General features: G+C 41.2%; 1 protein-coding gene across 1 annotated transcript in view; it reads left to right on the top strand.

Annotated features, from left to right (window-relative positions):
* Positions 1-10,201: 10,201 nt before the first annotated feature.
* LOC138748308 (heterogeneous nuclear ribonucleoprotein L-like) overlaps positions 10,202-17,813 on the top strand; it is a 29,906-nt gene continuing 22,294 nt past the window's right edge. The window contains exon 1 of the mRNA XM_069908243.1: positions 10,202-10,312. Coding sequence (XP_069764344.1) covers positions 10,241-10,312 — 72 coding nt within the window. The 5' untranslated portion in view covers positions 10,202-10,240. The remainder of the gene's footprint in view (positions 10,313-17,813) is intronic.

Raw genomic sequence — 17,813 nt, forward strand, 5'->3', positions numbered from 1 at the left:
TTCTTTTGAGTCCTTGTAATCTTTCTTTGCAGGATCATCTTAGTCTGGAAGAGGGTGTTACTGTGGCTTAGAGTTGTGTGAAAGATCCTAAATGAGAAAGACCAAACGATGTAAAGTTTAAGAACAGTTTAAAAGTGAGTCTAAAAGGGCAGGAGAATCAGTAAATCAGAACAGTGCAAAGAGCTTGCACAGTTTCAAGCACGGAGTGTAAGACACAAATGTGCTGGAGAAACTCAGCAAGTCGAGCAGCACCCATAGAAAGCACAGGGTGATCAATGCTTCAGCGTGGGCCCTTTAAATCCAATATCTGTTCCTTCAAATCTCCAGTAAGGCTTTCTGGGGGGAAGAGGGAAGGGATGAAGACTGAACGCAGGAGTCACAGTCTCAGACGTACAAGAATTTTGTACATCCTGCTACATGGAATTAAAGGTTGTTCAGAGATATTTCTTCACCAATGGTTTGGAGCAACATTGAATTATCCACTGAAGAGGGCTGTGGCAGCTCAGTTGCTCAGTCCGTTCTAGACAAAGATGGGTAAGGGTCATCGAAAGTAGGTGACACCGACCATAATCACCATGAACAGTGGAGCAGACACGGAGCTCTGAATAGCCTACGTTGGTGTTCTTATCTCAAATGTAGTGGAGCTTTATCATGATCTTGGGCTGAAGGACTAGCCGTAACAAACTGATTCTGCTGAGAAAACACGACTACAGAAATAACTGGCATTGAATATAGGAGGAGGGAGGTTACGCTGCAACTGTACAAGGTACCAGTGAGGCTGCATCTGAAGCACCGTGTGCAGTTCTGGTCTCCTGACCTGAGGAAGGATATATTGACTTTGGAGGCGGAGGAGAGCTATACAATCCAATGATCATTAGGGGATCAGAAGTGGAGAGGTTGAACAAATTTAGGTTATTGGGAGTCACTATCGAGGAGGATCTTTCCCAGACCCAACACACCAATGGCACCATGAAGAATGCACATCAGCACCTCTACTTCCTCAGGACACAGCCCAAGACATTACAGGCAAAACCCTCCCTACTATCGAGTACCTCTACAGGGAACACCGCCGTCAAAAGGCAGCAGCGATCATCAAAGATCCACGCCACCCAGCACACCCTCTGTTCTCTCTGCTGCCATCAGGAAAGAGGTGTAGGTGCCACAAAACTCGCACCACCAGGTTCAGGAACAGCTGCTCCCCCTCCACCATCAGACTCCTCAACGAAAAACTGAGACTCAATTAAGGACTCTTACTTGTGAACTTAATTGATTTTTCTTCACTCTCTGTATTGCAGTCAGTTGTTTACATTTGTTACCTGTTAACGGTTCTTTTGATAAATGTTTATGCTGTGTACAGTTTACTTTTTTGCACTACCAATTAGCTGCACCCACAGGGTAAAGGAATCTCGGTTGTATATGATGTCATGAACAGTATGTATTCTTTTGACAAGAAATCTGAGGAGCTTCAGGTTGATTCAAGAGATGAAGGGGGTTAGCCCATGAGGAGAGATTAAGTTGTAAGAGACTGGTACTTGCTGAATTTAGAAGAATAGGGGGGGGGGGGGGGGAGAGGGAAATCTTGTAAAAATGTATAAACGTAAAAGGCATAGATAAGATCGAGGTCGAGAAGTTGTTCCCATTGATGGGGGAGTCTAGAACTGGGCAACACAGCCTCAAGATCCAGGATAGAAGTTTTGGGACAGTTGAGGAGGAACTGCTTTTCCCAGAGGGTGGAATTCGCTGCCCATTGAAGCAGTGGAGACGACCTCAGTAAATATATTTAAGACAAGGTTGGGCAGATTTCTACATAATAAGGGAATGAAGGGGTATGGGGGAAAAGGCAGGTGGGTGGGATGAGCTGATCGTCAGATCAGCCATAATCTCATTGAATGGTGGACTCGACGGGCCGGATGACTGACCCCTGATCAGAGGGATGGAGAGAGCTGATGTGATGGCGCTGATAAACTTTAGTGTAAAAGAAGAAGAATAGTTCAAGGTTCCTTTATCATGTAGATAAATAGACCAAATTTGTTGTTCAGGTACACTGGCGCCACAGAGTGTCTGGATTTCCCTCCTGCCCCCCAATCACCTTTACAGTTGCACAGTTTGTTGACTCTTCCAGTGGTGAACTTGAGCTCTTAGTTCCAAACCTCCAGTAAGGTTAGGAAGCTGGTAACAAGAGAGACCACCTGGAAGCCCTGCCTTGGGACCCTCAGAAATCCCAGTCCCCAAACCTTGATCCCATCAGCTAGTCCCTTGCAGCCTGGTGCGAGCCCATCGGCCTCTGAGCCCCTTGCTGATGTGCTGCTGTGGTGTCCTTCTGGGTGGTGTCCTCTCCCACACTTCTTGGTGGGATGGTATCCTACCTACTGCTTTAGTGCCCTGCACCAGTCTGCTGATCTTCGAGAGCAGCACCCTTCATGGTCGGCTGCAAGCACAAGCAAGGTCTCTGTTTGGCAACGTTTTTTTTTAAAAAAGGTCAGAGTGGGAGGGTTTTAAATTTAGTCATTCTGCACAGTGACAGGCCCTTCAGGCCCATGAGCCTGTACCCTAACAATACACCAATTAACCTACCATCCCTGTATGTTTTTTAAAGATGGGAGGAAAATGGCATCTGGAGGAAACCCACTCAGACACTAGAATTCCTTCTAGACAATGCTGGATCTGAACCTGGGATGCTTGCACTGTAGTCCTTTAACACTTAACTGTGCTATATATGGCCACACTTCCAGAGAACAGGGATAGACAGAAGGGGAACTCCAAATTAATATTTATTGTCATTAGTTTAGAACTAACTGCACCATGCACAATGAATACTGCCTCCCAGAGTAGAGGAAGCATTCTGAATTGTTCTTGTAGGTTGGGAGTGCTTGCTGCTACCCTGGTTGAAGGTATAGGGATTGTTGGATGTGAAGGTGCTAGTGGAAGGCAGAACTTCCATATACTAGCTTCCAAATTTTAGATTTGTCAGCAATATCACATTGCCTGAGATACTTTTTCCTGGAGGCGAGGCAGAATTACCACTTATTTATAGTGCGAAAAAAATTTTGACTCAACATACACATATAAACAAAGAAATGTAAACAAACTGCAGTACAGAGAGGGAATAAAATGCACAAGTAAGAATTTGTGGTTGAGGAGTCTGATGGTGGAGGGGAGCAGCTGTTCCTGAACCTGGTGGTGCGAGTCTTGTGGCACCGATACCTCTTTCCTGATGGCAGGAGCGAGAACAGCGTGTGCTGGGTGGTGTGGATCCTTGATGATCGCTGCTGCTCTCTGACGGCAGCGTTCCCTGAAGATGTTCTCGATGGTGGGAAGGTTTTAACCTATGATGACCTGGGCTGTGCCTACTACATTTTTGCAGGGCTTTTCACTCGGGGTCATTGGTGTCCAAATACTAGACCGTGATGATCTGAATGAGCTCGATTTTTGTCTTGAATGAAGGAAACACATTATAGGTCTAGTGTTGTATATTGGCTGGATTAGGTAGAGTGGAAAATTTCCCTCCAAAGAAGATATCAGTGAACCATATGGGTTTAGACTAAGCTACAGACACTTGTTTTTTTAAGTGTCATATTTATTTTGCAAATATCAATTCTCCATTTACTATAACCCAGTGGTTCTCAACCTTTTTATTTCCACTCATACCACTTTAAGTATTCCCTATGTCATAGGTGTTCTGTAATTAGTAAGGGATTGCTTAAGGTTGGATGTGGGTGGAAAGAAAATGTTTGAAAACCATGGTTTTAATCGTCCCTCATGGACTCGTTATGTGCAGGGTTTCAGTGCTCCACAGGAAATGGGCCAATGACAATTTTTCTCAAGCAAAATATTTCAATATCAATTGGGTTTAGAGCAGTGATTCTCAACCTTCCCTTCCCACTCACAACCCACCTTAAGCAATCCCTTACTAATCACAGAGCTTCGATGGTAAAGTTGAATGTGAGTGGAAAGAAAAAGGTTGAGAACCACTTCTATTGTGGGATTTGAATTCTTGCCTCTTGATCATTGATCCAGAACTCGCTGCCTGTCTGGTTCACACAGCAGTAAGTTGCCTCCAACTCAAATTTTGGTATGTTTGTAATTTGTATAATGTGTGTGACATCTCATTAAATCCAACTAAGCCAAGTTCCTTAAGATTGAATTCAAGTTCATTGTCATCTGACTGTAGACAGACTGACTCTCCAGACCATGGTGCACCCACAATACATAAAGATCGTAAATATTTTGAGCTGATTTACTCAGTTACAAGACAGTGTTCGTCAATCTCACAGCCTGTGGGAAGAAGCTATTCCCCAGCCTGGCCATCCTGATTTTGGTGCTCCTGTACTTCCTTCCTGGATTGAAGCTGCTGTGTGTTAGCTCTTCCATAATTCCCTGAGCCCTATTTAGACGCTCCCAGTGAGTGTTGAGTATAAAGGAAAGGAAGACTCCAGCGATCTATTTGGATGTTTTAATTATCCTCTGTACAAAGGATGAGGTTAGACTGCCACATGTCCCTTCCCTCTGTATCTCTTTTTCTTTCCCTGCTTGTTTTTTTTTAACCTGAACTTTTCTCTTTCCCCCATAGCTCCCTTCTCTTCTCCCAACTCTTTCCCCAGCCCTCTCTCAAATACTGCCGTTTCACCACTACAGGGATGAGAGCATGCCCTATTTTGGATTCGAACTCAGACTGTGCTTTCTCACCTCTCATTTTGGGATATCGAGGCAGTGGGAACAGGAAGCCCTGCAGTAAAATAATGTGGCTACGGGATGAGCGACATGAACAGGTTCATTGTGACAGTTTATTCATTCGCAAATACACTGCTTCATTTATCAAAATGGGCAGTTTTAAAGTTAACACGATAAAAATTTAAACAAAATTTACAAAGTGTGTAATGCTTGAAATTCTGTTTAAAAATGAACATTATAAAAGAAAAATACAGCATAATAATGATAAGATATCCTGTATTAAGTGTGGTCGTTTGTTGCCGTTGGCATAAACAAAAGCCTGCTAAATTTTTTAATCTTTGAGAGTTTTTTGAAAACTCAGGATTCGCGGGTGTTCTGGATTTCAGGGATCTGAATTTTTGGACTTCTGTTTTTAATTTTCAGGACCACTTTGAGGGACATTCTTTGGCTAGTAATAGCATACTTTGTCTGGAAATTGAGCATCTGGTCACCCGGCAGGGATTAAAGTGTTTCTTGGGATGATTCATATGCAACATTAACTCTAGTTTTGTTTCCACAGATACTGCCTGACCTGTTCAGTATTTCCACAGCTTTTTTTTGGTATTTCCAGCTTCTGCAGTTACTGCTTTTCAATTAAATGTTGACATACTGCATGGTAACGGGCCCTTTCAGCCCATGAGCCTGTGCCACCCAATTAATGTACATTTTGAGTGGGAGGAAACCGGAGGCCCCGGAGTAAATGCACGCAGACACGGGGAGAGCGTACAGACTCCTCGCAGACAGCGCTGGATTTGAACCTGGGTTGTTGGAGCTGTAAGTGTATTAATTGTACTGCCCCTCTTGTTGAACAAGAACATAAGAAACAGGAACAGGATGTCTACCCTGTCTAACCTTCTCTGCCATTCAAAAAGATCATAACTGATAGGGCCATGAACTCAAATTCCTCCTACCTTCCTTTTCCCAGGAATCCCTTAATTCCCCCACTTTGTAAAATCTAACATGCATGAAAATATTTAATGAGGCAGCTTCAACTGCTTCATTGGGTGGAGAATTCCATGTATTCACTACTCTGGGGAAAAGCAGTTCCTCCTCATCTCTGTCCTCATCCCTGACCACCATCTGTTCCATTTCTTGTTTGCTTTGAGAATACCTCTGCTGCTTTTGCATTGTCAAATGCTTCTGAGATGTTTAACGTGTGTTAGATTTAGACACGGCAATTCTAGAGCAGCTGGTGGTTTCCCTGTGCATGTCTCTTAATAAAGTGAAATAGGCAATCTGTCAAGTCAAGTTTATTGTCATCTGATTGTACAAGTATAACCTGACAAAACAGCGTTCTCCGGTCCTCAATGCAAAACACGCAGACACACAACCAGACAAAACACGCATACAGATAAACAATATGTATGCAGGATAAATATTCATATCTGCAAATAAAAAATTAAATATCGTTTCATGAATATGAGGTGTTTAGTGTGAGCAGTTCCTTTCAGCGTTCTCATTGTCCTGAGGGAAGAAGCTGTACCTCACCCTGGTGGTGCTGGCTCTATCTCTTCCTGACGGGAGCAGCTGAAAGATGCTGTAAGTGGAGCTGAAGGAGACTTCGGTGATTTTTTTTTTTACCCTCTCAGACAATCCAAGTAGATCACGTTGATTAGTGGGGGATTTGTATAATTTGTATAATTTTGTGTAATGTCTAAAAATGTCATTAATTTCTTTTTGCTTGTATATAATAGCATCTTTCTGTTTTTATAGCATTTATCATTTTTGATGACTCCTGTTTTAATTTGCCAAGCTAAAACTTTGTGCGCCCATTCACCCAACTCGTAGTGCAGTTTCGTTTTTAACATAGCTTTTTGTGCCCTATATGTTTGTATTGTGTTATATCTTTGCTTTTTATTCTTCAGTAATCGGTATTCTTCTGATAGTCCAGTTCTTTGATTTTTTTTTCTAATTCTTTAATATCCACACTTCTGCCATATATTCCTGTTTAAGATTCTTCTTATAGGATATAATTTGTCCCAAATCAGAAAACTGTTATTAGTAGACAGCAGATTTGTTGCACACGGTATTTCTATCTGTCTCTTTATAAATTTGCAGAAGTCTGTTCTTTCAACCTATGTGGTATTGAGGCACCATCTGTATACAGTTATCTCTTTACCTCGTCAAATTCCTTTCTTTGTTTGACAAAGGCAGGGCTGAAGTCCTGGAAAAACATTACTTTTGCATTGTCCATTGCTAATGGGCCATTATTATTTTCCATATGGTCGATTATGTCCATCAGTCCTTTCTTTCCTGTGTCCCATATTTTTCCAGTGCCTTCAGCCTGCCTTTTGTCCAACTCAGCTTCTGAATTAGTCATTCGTTCATTTAAGTCTTTCTTTAATTTCCGTTACCTTCTCTGATATATCTCTCATCGCTGACTCCACCCTTGTGAAACAACTCTGTAAAGTTTCCATCTTGTTCAGGATGGAGATTATATCTTGGGCCAACTCCTCCTCCCCCCATTACTTCAGTTTTGTTTTTGCTTGCCGTGGTCATTTAGCACTAACTTAATCCATTTTTTAAAGATACAATTCTTTTTTGAGGGTTTAAACCATCTTTTTAATACTTTTTTGTGGAGGGCTCTTTCAAAACACCTGCTCAGCTCTTTAGCATGGCCATACCCCCTCTGAAAGGCTATTGACCTGAAGATTTGCTGTCTGTCCAGTGTTTGGATCATCAAAGACCCCCCCCCCACCACCCAGGCCGGGCCCTCTTCTCACTGCCTCCATTGGGAAGGAGGAACAGGTACCTGAAGGCACACACTCAGCATTACAGAAAACAGCTTCTCTTCCGCCATCAGATTTCTAAATGGGCTTGTGAACATTTAAAAAATCCTTTTGCACTAATTATTTTTAAATATTGTATTTAAGAACCATAATTTGTTGCAATTTTGCTGCAAAACAAATTTTGTGGCATTCATGACAATCAATCTGATTCTGACCTAGCTCCTGGATATAAGGCGGCAGGGTAGCGCGACGCTGTTACAGTGGCAGGGACCCGAGTTCCATTCCTGCGCTGTCTGTAAGGAGTTTGTACGTTCTCCTCGTGTCTGCGTGGGTTTCCTCAGGGTGCTCTGGTTTTCTCCCACCCTCAAAACGTATTGGGCTGTAAGTTATTTTGGATGTAATTGGGTGTTAGCTGGAATTGAACATCATGATGGACTTTATTTGTAGAGAATAATGCTGATTAATCCTGTTTGTATCTTCAACTAATGATGTTAAAATTGTGCGATAATACTAGCCAGAGTTTGCAGTTGAAGACTTGTGGTTGCAAAATGAACAATGTTCAGAATTACAGAAGCAAGGAAAACCTTCATTTAACTCAAGGCAGTAGAGAGAAATATACATGGTTTATAAAATAGAATAGACTAAATTTGGGTAAAAATATTAAATCACAAGTGGGAAAAATATTCCTCCATGCTGAAAATAAAATGAAAAAAAATCTAAGTTTTATCCCCAAGCCCCTCTGACATCAGAAATTCTGGCAAACTTCAACAAACATGGTAGAAAGTTTGCTGATCGGCTAGATCACGGTCTGGAATGGGGACACCAATATCCCTGAGTAGAAAGCCCTGTAAAAGGTCGTGGACACAGCCCAGGACGTCACAGGCAAAACCCTCCCCACCAACGAGAACATCTATGGAGAACACTGCTGTTGGAGAGCAGCAGCGATCATCAAGGATCCACACCACCCAGCACACACTCGATCCTCACTGCTGCCATCAGGAAAGAGGGATCGGTGCTATGAGACCTGCACCAGCAGGTTCAGGAACAGCTGCTCCCCCTCCTCCATTAGACTCCTCAATGACAAACTCAATCAGGGTCTCATTTAAGGACTCTTACTTTTGGGACTTTATTTTTTTTCTCTCTATTGCACAGTCAGTTTGTTTACATTTCTTTATTTGTTGACATGTGTACGTTGGGAATGGTATTTTTGCACTGCCAATAAGTGGTAACTTTGCCTAGCCTGCAGGAAAAGAATCTCAGGGTTGTATGTGATGTCATGTATATATGCAGGCAATAAATTTGAAATTGGAAATCTCTACAATCTCCAGGGGAGTAGTATCCTGGCATAGTTTAACCTGTAATATATTGAGAGCATTCTGAGCAACTGCAGCACCGCCTGGTTTGGAAACTACCACCTCAGATCACAAGACACTGCAGAGGAGAGTAAGTCAGCGGAAAACAATAAACATTGTGAAGGACCCCACACACCTCTCATGTAAACTGTTCTCCCTTCTGCCATCTGGCAGGAGGTGCCATAGCAAATGGGGCCCTTATAACCATATAACCATTTACGGAGTGGAAACAGGCCATATTGGCCTTTCGAGTCCACACCGGTTCACTTTTTTTCTTCCTTTGGCTTGGCTTCGCGGACGAAGTCTGTTAATTTCCTGTAGATTAGTTATGTCTTCCTTGCTCCAGAGAAATAGATTGGAGGCCAATGCATAGGACCCTTTGAGTGGCAGAGAGGTTCCATGGAGTCTCCCTCCCCTGTGCCACCCCCACCCCCCACCCCACCAACCCCATTGGTGTGATCTACAGGACATCACAATAAAATCAAAAACTGCAGTTGCTGGAAGTCTAAATTTAAAAACTGCTAGTCAGGCAGCATCTGCAGAGTTCAGATTAGGTAAGTTTCCCCCCGCCCCCAAGCTCTCAGGCTCCTCAATTTGCAGAACATGTGAATACAGCATGGACTTTTAATGTAGGCATCTTAACACTTCTATTTATGTAAAACTGCTCCGTGGTCCTGGAGAAGCACTCTCTTGTCTTTACCGTGCGAGCATGGGATGAATGATAAATAAAGGTGATGGCCGAATTAAATTTAAGAAGTATTAGGGTGGCACGGTTAGTGCAATGGTGTTACATCGCCAGTGGCCGAGGTCCAAATCCGGAGCTGCCTGGCCGGAATTTGCACCATCTCCCTGTGTCCGTGTGGGTTGTCTTCCCACCGTTCAATAACCCACAGGGATTGTACGTTAATTGTCCGGCACGGGCTTGGGGACCAGAAGGGCCACAACTTAAATTAAACTTAAAACCTGCAGATGCAGGAAATGCTCAGCAGATCGAGCAGCTTCTGGAATGGGACAGGATTTCAGAGGAAGGGTTCCATGAGAACTAGTTTCTCTCAATACTATCTGTAGGACCAGGAAGGGGAAAGAAGCAAAATAATCCTCAAAGAGGAGAACTTAATGGTCTTGCTCCAAAAAGGATGTCTTAAGATGTCTTTGGAAAGACAAGGGCCTGGCCTGGACCACGTGGAGCACAGAAGGGACCTTTCCATCGGTGTCAATCATTTGACAGGCAGTCCTCTGACCAATAGGCGCGCAGGGAGGGAAGCGGTATTAGCAAATGGCTCTTCGAGAAGGCGGGCGTTTGCGATGAACATCCACTCTCCTTTGTTCGAATCCGCCAATGGGAATGAGTGAGAGGCGGGTGCTCGCGGCCGATTGGACGGCGGCGCGGCTATTTAAGGGCGGGCGCCATGTTGTCGACGGTGGTCAGAGGGCAGCGGCAGCATTAAGATGGCGGCCAGACACCAGGTGTACGATGGACGGGCGGCCAAGCGCCAGCGCACCGAGAACGACGGCGGCCGGGTAAGGGGGGCTCGGCCGTGGAGGGGCAGGGGGCGCGTGTTCGGCCGGGGGCGGGGCCGGGGGAGATGGGTCACGCGGGGGCGGGAAATGGCGGCGCGGCCCGTCTGGTCGGGGCTGAGGCCTGGGAGCGGCGAGGCCCGGCCCGGCCCAACGTGGGAGGCTCGAAGGGGGCGAGGGTTGGGGGCAGCAAGCGGGGGGGGGGGGTGATGGGGGGCCCTCTCTTCTAGTGGGGGGCCCTCTCTTCTAGTGGGGGGTGATGGGGGAGGCTTTCCCTCCTAGTAAAAGGGGGGGGTCCTCCCTCCTAGTAAAAGGGGGGGTCCTCCCTCCTAGTAAAGGGGGGGTCCTCCCTCCTAGTAAAAGGGGGGGTCCTCCCTCCTAGTAAAGGGGGGGTCCTCCCTCCTAGTAAAAGGGGGGGTCCTCCCTCCTAGTAAAAGGGGGGGGTCCTCCCTCCTAGTAAAGGGGGGGTCCTCCCTCCTAGTAAAAGGGGGGGGTCCTCCCTCCTAGTAAAAGGGGGGGTCCTCCCTCCTAGTAAAAGGGGGGGTCCTCCCTCCTAGTAAAGGGGGGGGGTCCTCCCTCCTAGTAAAGGGGGGGGGGTCCTCCCTCCTAGTAAAGGGGGGGTCCGGCTCGACGTGGGAGGCGCAAAGGGATTGAAGGGGGTCAGGGAGGCCCTCCCTTCTAGTGGGGGTGATGGGGGAGGCTTTATCAATCTTTCTACATAGAAAGATGGCCATTTAAGTTACAGAAAATGGTCAAATGAATTAATTTAGAGAAGACTGAAATCTGCAGATCCTCTTGCAAATATCCAGGAAGTGCCTGAAGCCCAATCAATGCCTTGTGTGCATATTTGACCTGTGTCTTTGAATGAGAAGTGAGTGAAATTCTTTTCAACAATGAACTGCCGACTTTCTACTGGTGAGAATACTCAAGACTGGGAAAGATTTTTGACGTCCTGAGTATCCAATAAAAACCTTTCAGAAAAGCCACCCATATGCAAAGTTCATTGGTCAAAACAGAAATGCTGGAGGAACTCGGACAGTATTGCAGTGCCTAAAGGAGGTGTATCTTTACCGCCTATGGACATTGCGACACCAGCTAAGATCCAGCATTTCTGTGTGTTTTTATTACAGTTACAGCAACTGCAAACTTCCATGTTTCACTTGTGTACCTGTTGGGTATGTTTGTGAATTGTAGTATTAATTCTTGTTCTTTAGCATGGATGCTACCTTTATCCCCACAATTTAAAAAAAAAGATTTTTTTTATTTTTCACACTATGAACCATTTCTACCCAAATATGTACAAACATATCTCATTAAATTTACACAGTGGTCTTTTTTCCCCTTTCCCTCCCTCCCATCTACCCACCCCCCTCCAAAACCCATAAATATTCAATATATACAATACAATATCCCCTCACATTTGAAGGTAGTGGTAAGTTCCAGCATTCGACCTGGAAAGAATGAAGGAAAGAGGATTCTTGTTGAACTTTGTGCGGTGTGTGACCTGGAGGAGAATTTGGAGCATCATGGTTCCAGTAATTTTAAGTTCAGTCTTGATCTGTGGCACTTCCTGTGTGGATTTTGCAAGTTCTTCCCCTGCTGTGTACTCCAGTTTCACTTAATGATGTGTGGGGTGATAGGTTATTTGGTACCCTAGTGTTGGGTGGATGATTGGGTAATTTTGATGGGTATGTGAAAATATGACAGGAGGAATGGAATCTCATAGATTGTCAGGCTGGACTCAATGACCTCTTGTAAGAAAAGTTACGAAAATGTCTCCATTGTCCATCATGGTGATGGGAAATGACTGTGTATTGGGTCTTAGATTGCCAGTGCAGTAGAGGTTGGAAGCAGCAAATATTGGCTAATTGCTGCTTTTTTACGGATGGTGTCGACTTGCATAAATATGGTAGGAGATGGATGCTCTTGTTGAGGTTGTTCATTTCAATTCAGACATAGCTGGTGTAAAGTCTTCTAGGGTCAAACACCATCTGAAACCAGCACTTTTTTTTCCAGGGCAGGGATAGCAAACACCACAAGATATCTGGACAACGTGAAGGGAGGAGCGTTTAGGGTAGACATTAGGGGTCAATGAATTGTGGGTGCCTGGAATGCCTTGCCAGGGATGATGGTGGAGACTGAAACATTAGGGCCATCTAAGAGAATCTTAGACAGGCACATAGAGGAAAGAAAATTAGAGGGTTATGAGGTGTGAAGGGTTTTGTATTTTTGGTAGGAATATATAGGTTGGCACAACATTGAGGGCTGAAAGGCCTGAACTCTGCTGTCATGTTCTTGTCCTCTATTTATTTGTAGAGAATAACACTGAGCATCCTGCTGGTATCTTCAACTAATATTGTTAATGATATGATAATGATCAATTTGCAGTTGTAGTTGCAAAATGAACAAGGTTCAGAATGAGGGAGTTCCCCAATAGAAGCATTCTGAAAAGAAGTGGGGAAACCTTCATTTAACGATATAAAGGCAATGGAGAGAAGTGTACATTGAGTAGATTCACATTGGGTACAAATATGAAACCACAAGCAGGAAAAAAATATTGCTCGTACTTGTCTGTAGGCGGCTCAACCAGTAATGGTAATAAACATCTTAATTCAAGTCATGAATTCAGAGGTGCATGGAACATGGGTAATTCAGTAAATTCCTGCTCCTTTATTGTCACTGAGTCAACATCCTAGAATTCTCTGCAAAACAGCCCAGAGGTTGTCACTAAACACATATTTTGCCCAGCAACACCCAGATCCTGAACCATGAATAAATCTAAATGGTTATGGTGGAACTTGAAGGCATGGGCAAACTAAATTAGTATGAAGAGTGTGGTGGATGAATTGAAAGTGCATATGAAGTAGTTTTATTAAATCATTGTTCGGAAACAGATCATTTTGATCTAATATGAACTCTAAAAGGAGTCTTTTGAGAAATTGATATGAATGTAGAATTTTATATAAAATGATGGCTCTTACAAGCATATAAAGCAACAACAAAATTACGCAGTGTGAGTTGCCCAATGATATGAGAAACTACATTAAAAGTTTATCTGGAAACACAAACAGTGGTTAACATTTAATTGAATCTTACAACAAATTAATCTCCTTTTAAAGCACACAGCACCATCAGGAATAGTGGGACAACCACCTTTGTTGTATATGAAGATTAAAATCTTTTCTGGGGGGGCTGGGTGGGGAGGAGTTACGGTCACTGCGAAATCAGTTGACGCTTGCGAGTGAATTCGCAAATCCAAATGGAGAGGGGAGATGTGGTTGCCCGACAAGGGATAAAGGGCAACTCAGGAAGGGGAGGGGATAGTGGGGTTAAAGAAATTTTAGATAGGAGAATAAGGGAAATGTTTGATGTTTTAGAAATGTTGTCTTATAAAGTGTTCAAAACAAGAAAGCAGAAATGGATAAGAAGGAAAGGTGATGATGAGGAAACGGAAAGGAAAGATAAACAAAGTATGAAATGGCTATGTTGAACTATATGACTTTAAATATTAATGGAATACATAACCAAATCAAAAGGAAGAAACTGCTAAATTTACTGAAAAAAGAAAAAATTGATATAGCATCCGTGCAAGAAACACATTTAGCTGAAATGGAGCACAAGAAATTAAAGAGAGATTGGATAGGACATGTAACAGCAGCGTCATATAATTCAAAAGCTAGAGGAGTAGCTATATTAATCAGTAAAAATGTACCAACTAAAATAGAAGAGGAAATAATAGATCCAGCAGGGAGATATGTAATGATAAAATGTCAGATATATTCGGAGTTTTGGAATTTACTCAATGTATATTCACCTAACGAAGAAGATCAAAAATTTATGCAAGATATTTTTTTGAAGATAGCAGACACGCAAGGGAACATACTAATAGGAGGGGATTTCAACCTTAATTTGGATTCAAACATGGATAAAACTGGGAAAAAAATTAACAAGAAGAACAAAGTAACCAAATTTATAATTAAATCGATGCAAGAAATGCAACTTTTGGATATATGGAGGAAACAACACCCAAAGGAAAAGGAATATTTATATTATTTGGGTAGACATAAAACATACTCAAGGATAGACCTATTCCTGTTATCAGGCTCGCATGCAAGACAGAGTTAGGAAAACAGAATATAAAGCTAGACTATTATCGGACCACTCACCCCTGATATTGACAATAGAGTTAGAGGACATCCCTCCAAGAATGTATAGATGGAGATTAAACTCCATGCTACTTAAAAGGCAGGATTTTAGAGAATTAATTGAACGACAAATTAAAATGTACTTTGAAATAAATACGGAATCAGTGAAAGATAAGTTTATACTATGGGACGCAATGAAAACGTTCATCAGAGGGCAAATAATAAGTTATGTAACCAAGATGAAGAAGGACTACAATCAGGAAACAGCAGTTGGAAAGGGAAATAGTAAATATAGAAAAAGAATTAGCAATGAAGGAAGACACAACTAAAAGAAGAGAATTGGCGGATAAAAAAATAAAATATAATACACTACAAACATAATGAAGACAAAACAGAAATATTATGAACTAGGGGAAAAAACGCACAAAATCCTAGCATGGGAGCTTAAGACAGAGCAAACTATGAGAATGGTATTGGCATCAAGGAAAAAAGACAAGGAAATCACATATAATCCAATGGAAATTAATGAAAATGTCAGAGAATTCTGAATTTTCAAACTTGAAAACGAAGGGAAAGAAGACAAAATAGATTAATTTTTAACTAAAATTGAACTACCAAAATTACAAATAGAGGAACAAAATAAATTAACAGAACCATTTGAAATAGTAGAAATGCAAGAGATAATAAAAAAACTACCAAATAATAAAACACCAGGAGAGGATGGATTCCCAATAGAATTCTATAAAAAATTTAAAGATTTATTAATTCCTCCCCTCCTGGAAGTAATCAACCAGATTGATAAAACACAAAGCTTACCAGATTCATGCAAAACAGCAATAATTACAGTAATGCCAAAGACAGGGAAAGATCCACTCGCACCAGCGTCATATCGACCAATATCTTTACTTAACACAGATTATAAGATAATAGCTAAACTATTAGCAAACAGATTAGCCGACTATATACCAAAAATAGTAAATCTAGACCAAACTGGATTTATTTTAAAAAGGCGAACAACAGACAATATCTGTAAATTTATTAACTTAATTCATGCAGTAGAAGGAAATAAAGCTCCAACAGTAGCGGTTGTTTTAGACGCAGAGAAGGCCTTTGACAGAGTAGAATGGAATTATTTATTCAAAGTACTACAAAAATTCAGCTTACCAGAGAAATATATTAATTGGATTAAAGCATTATATAAGGGGCCATTGGCGAAAGTGACAGTAAATGGATATATATCAAAACAATTTAACTTAAGCAGAACAACAAGGCAGGGATGCCCACTATCGCCCTTATTGTTCACATTAGCCATAGAACCACTAGCAGAACTGATAAGAACAGAAAATAAAATAAAAGGGATAACAATAAAAGACAAGGAATATAAAATCAGTTTATTTGCAGATGACATTATAGTATACTTAGCAGAACCAGAAATTTCAATAAAAGAATTACATAAGAAATTGAAGGAATATGGAGAAGTGTCGGGGTACAAGATTAACGCAAATAAAAGTGAAGCAATGCCAATGAATAATGCGGATTTCTCAAAATTTAAGAAAGAATCACCATTCAGATGGCAAACGCAAGCAATGCGATTCCTAGGTATGCAAATAAATAAAAACCTCGGCCATCTATATAAACTCAATTATTATCCACTAATGAAAAAATTACAAGACGACTTAGAGCATTGGAAAGACTTACCACTAACACTGATTAAAGGATAAACTGTATTAAAATGAACATTTTCCCAGGATACAATACCTATTTCAGGCATTACCAATACGCTTAACAGAGAAATTCTTCAAGGAGTTAAAGAAAATAATAAGGAAATTTTTATGGAAAGGGGGGAAAGCGAGGATAGCACTCGATAAATTAAGAATGGTATAAACAAGGAGGTTTACAACTGCCAAACTTTAAAAATTATTATAGAGCCACACAATTAAGATACCTATCAGATTTTTATCAAACAAGGGAAAAACCAGATTGGACTAGATTAGAACGAGATAAAATAGGGGAGAAGATACCTGAACATATATTATATAAATGGGATGAAAAATTGGTACAACGTAGGAATTCTCCAGTATTACATCATCTGCTCAACATTTGGAAGAAGATTCATGTAGAAAGGAATAAAACAAATTACCAATTACCAAAACTAATACTGACGCAAAATCAGCTAATCCCTTTTACAATAGATAACCTTTCCTTTAGAGAATGGGAGAAAAAAGGGATCAAAAGAATAGAAAATTGCTTTTCGGGAAATAAATTATTATCCTTTGAACAAATGAAAGATAAATACAATATAACTCAAGATACAGTGCTGGCATATTACCAACTGAAATCTTACTTGAAGGACAAATTGGGAAGTAGTCTGAGGTTACCAGAAGGAAGTAATTTTGAATATGTGATTACAGATACAATGATAATCAAAAAATTTATAACAAACATGTATATTAAACTACAAGAAAAGGAGAATGAGGAAACATGGTAAAACTAAACAAAAATGGGAACAAGATCTAAACATAAAGATAAAGAATGAAACATGGGAGAAGTTATGCTCAGGAACTATGAGAAATACAATAAATACGAGGTTACGTATGATACAATATAACTGGATACACAGGCTATATATTATACCTCAAAAGTTAAATAAATGGGACCCAACAGTATCTGACAGATGTTTTCGCTGTAAAAAGGAAATGGGAACAACAATTCATGCAATCTGGACATGTGAGAAAGTAGAAAAATTTTGGGAAGATCTAAACCAGATATTAAATAAAATCACAAAAAGCAATATACCAAAAAACCCAGAGATCTTCCTCCTAAGTAACATAAAAAACAAAGAATTTGGACTTGATTTGGATGGTGCACAAAAAAGATTTGTTAGGATAGCCCTAGCCGTAGCAAAAAAATGTATTATGTCAACCTGGAAATTAGAAGATAACTTGAGAATACAACAATGGTATATAGAAATGAATAAATGTATTCCATTAGAAAAAATAACCTATAATTTAAGAAATAACATTACAATATTTGAACAAATATGGGAGCCATACATGAAACACAATAGAGAAAACCTACTGGGGACGTCTACCACCTAAAATGACAGAAGGAGAAGGAAATGAAAAGAATTGACTCAGTGGAATTTCTTGTTTATTTTTATTGAGTGACAACATTGTTTGACAGGTTTAATGTATCTTATATTCTGAACTTTAAATAAATGGGAGGGGAGGTAGGGAGAGTGGGATGGGAAGGGGGGGAGAAAACGACACTGTATATTCAAGAAGGAAAATGTATGTATCTTGATCAATATGGGTTTATAGTGTGAAAAATAAAAAATTTAAAAAAAAGGAATAGTGGGA

This window comes from Narcine bancroftii, chromosome 13 (assembly GCF_036971445.1).
Source record: "Narcine bancroftii isolate sNarBan1 chromosome 13, sNarBan1.hap1, whole genome shotgun sequence".
In the NCBI taxonomy this organism is placed as follows: Eukaryota; Metazoa; Chordata; class Chondrichthyes; order Torpediniformes; family Narcinidae; genus Narcine; species Narcine bancroftii.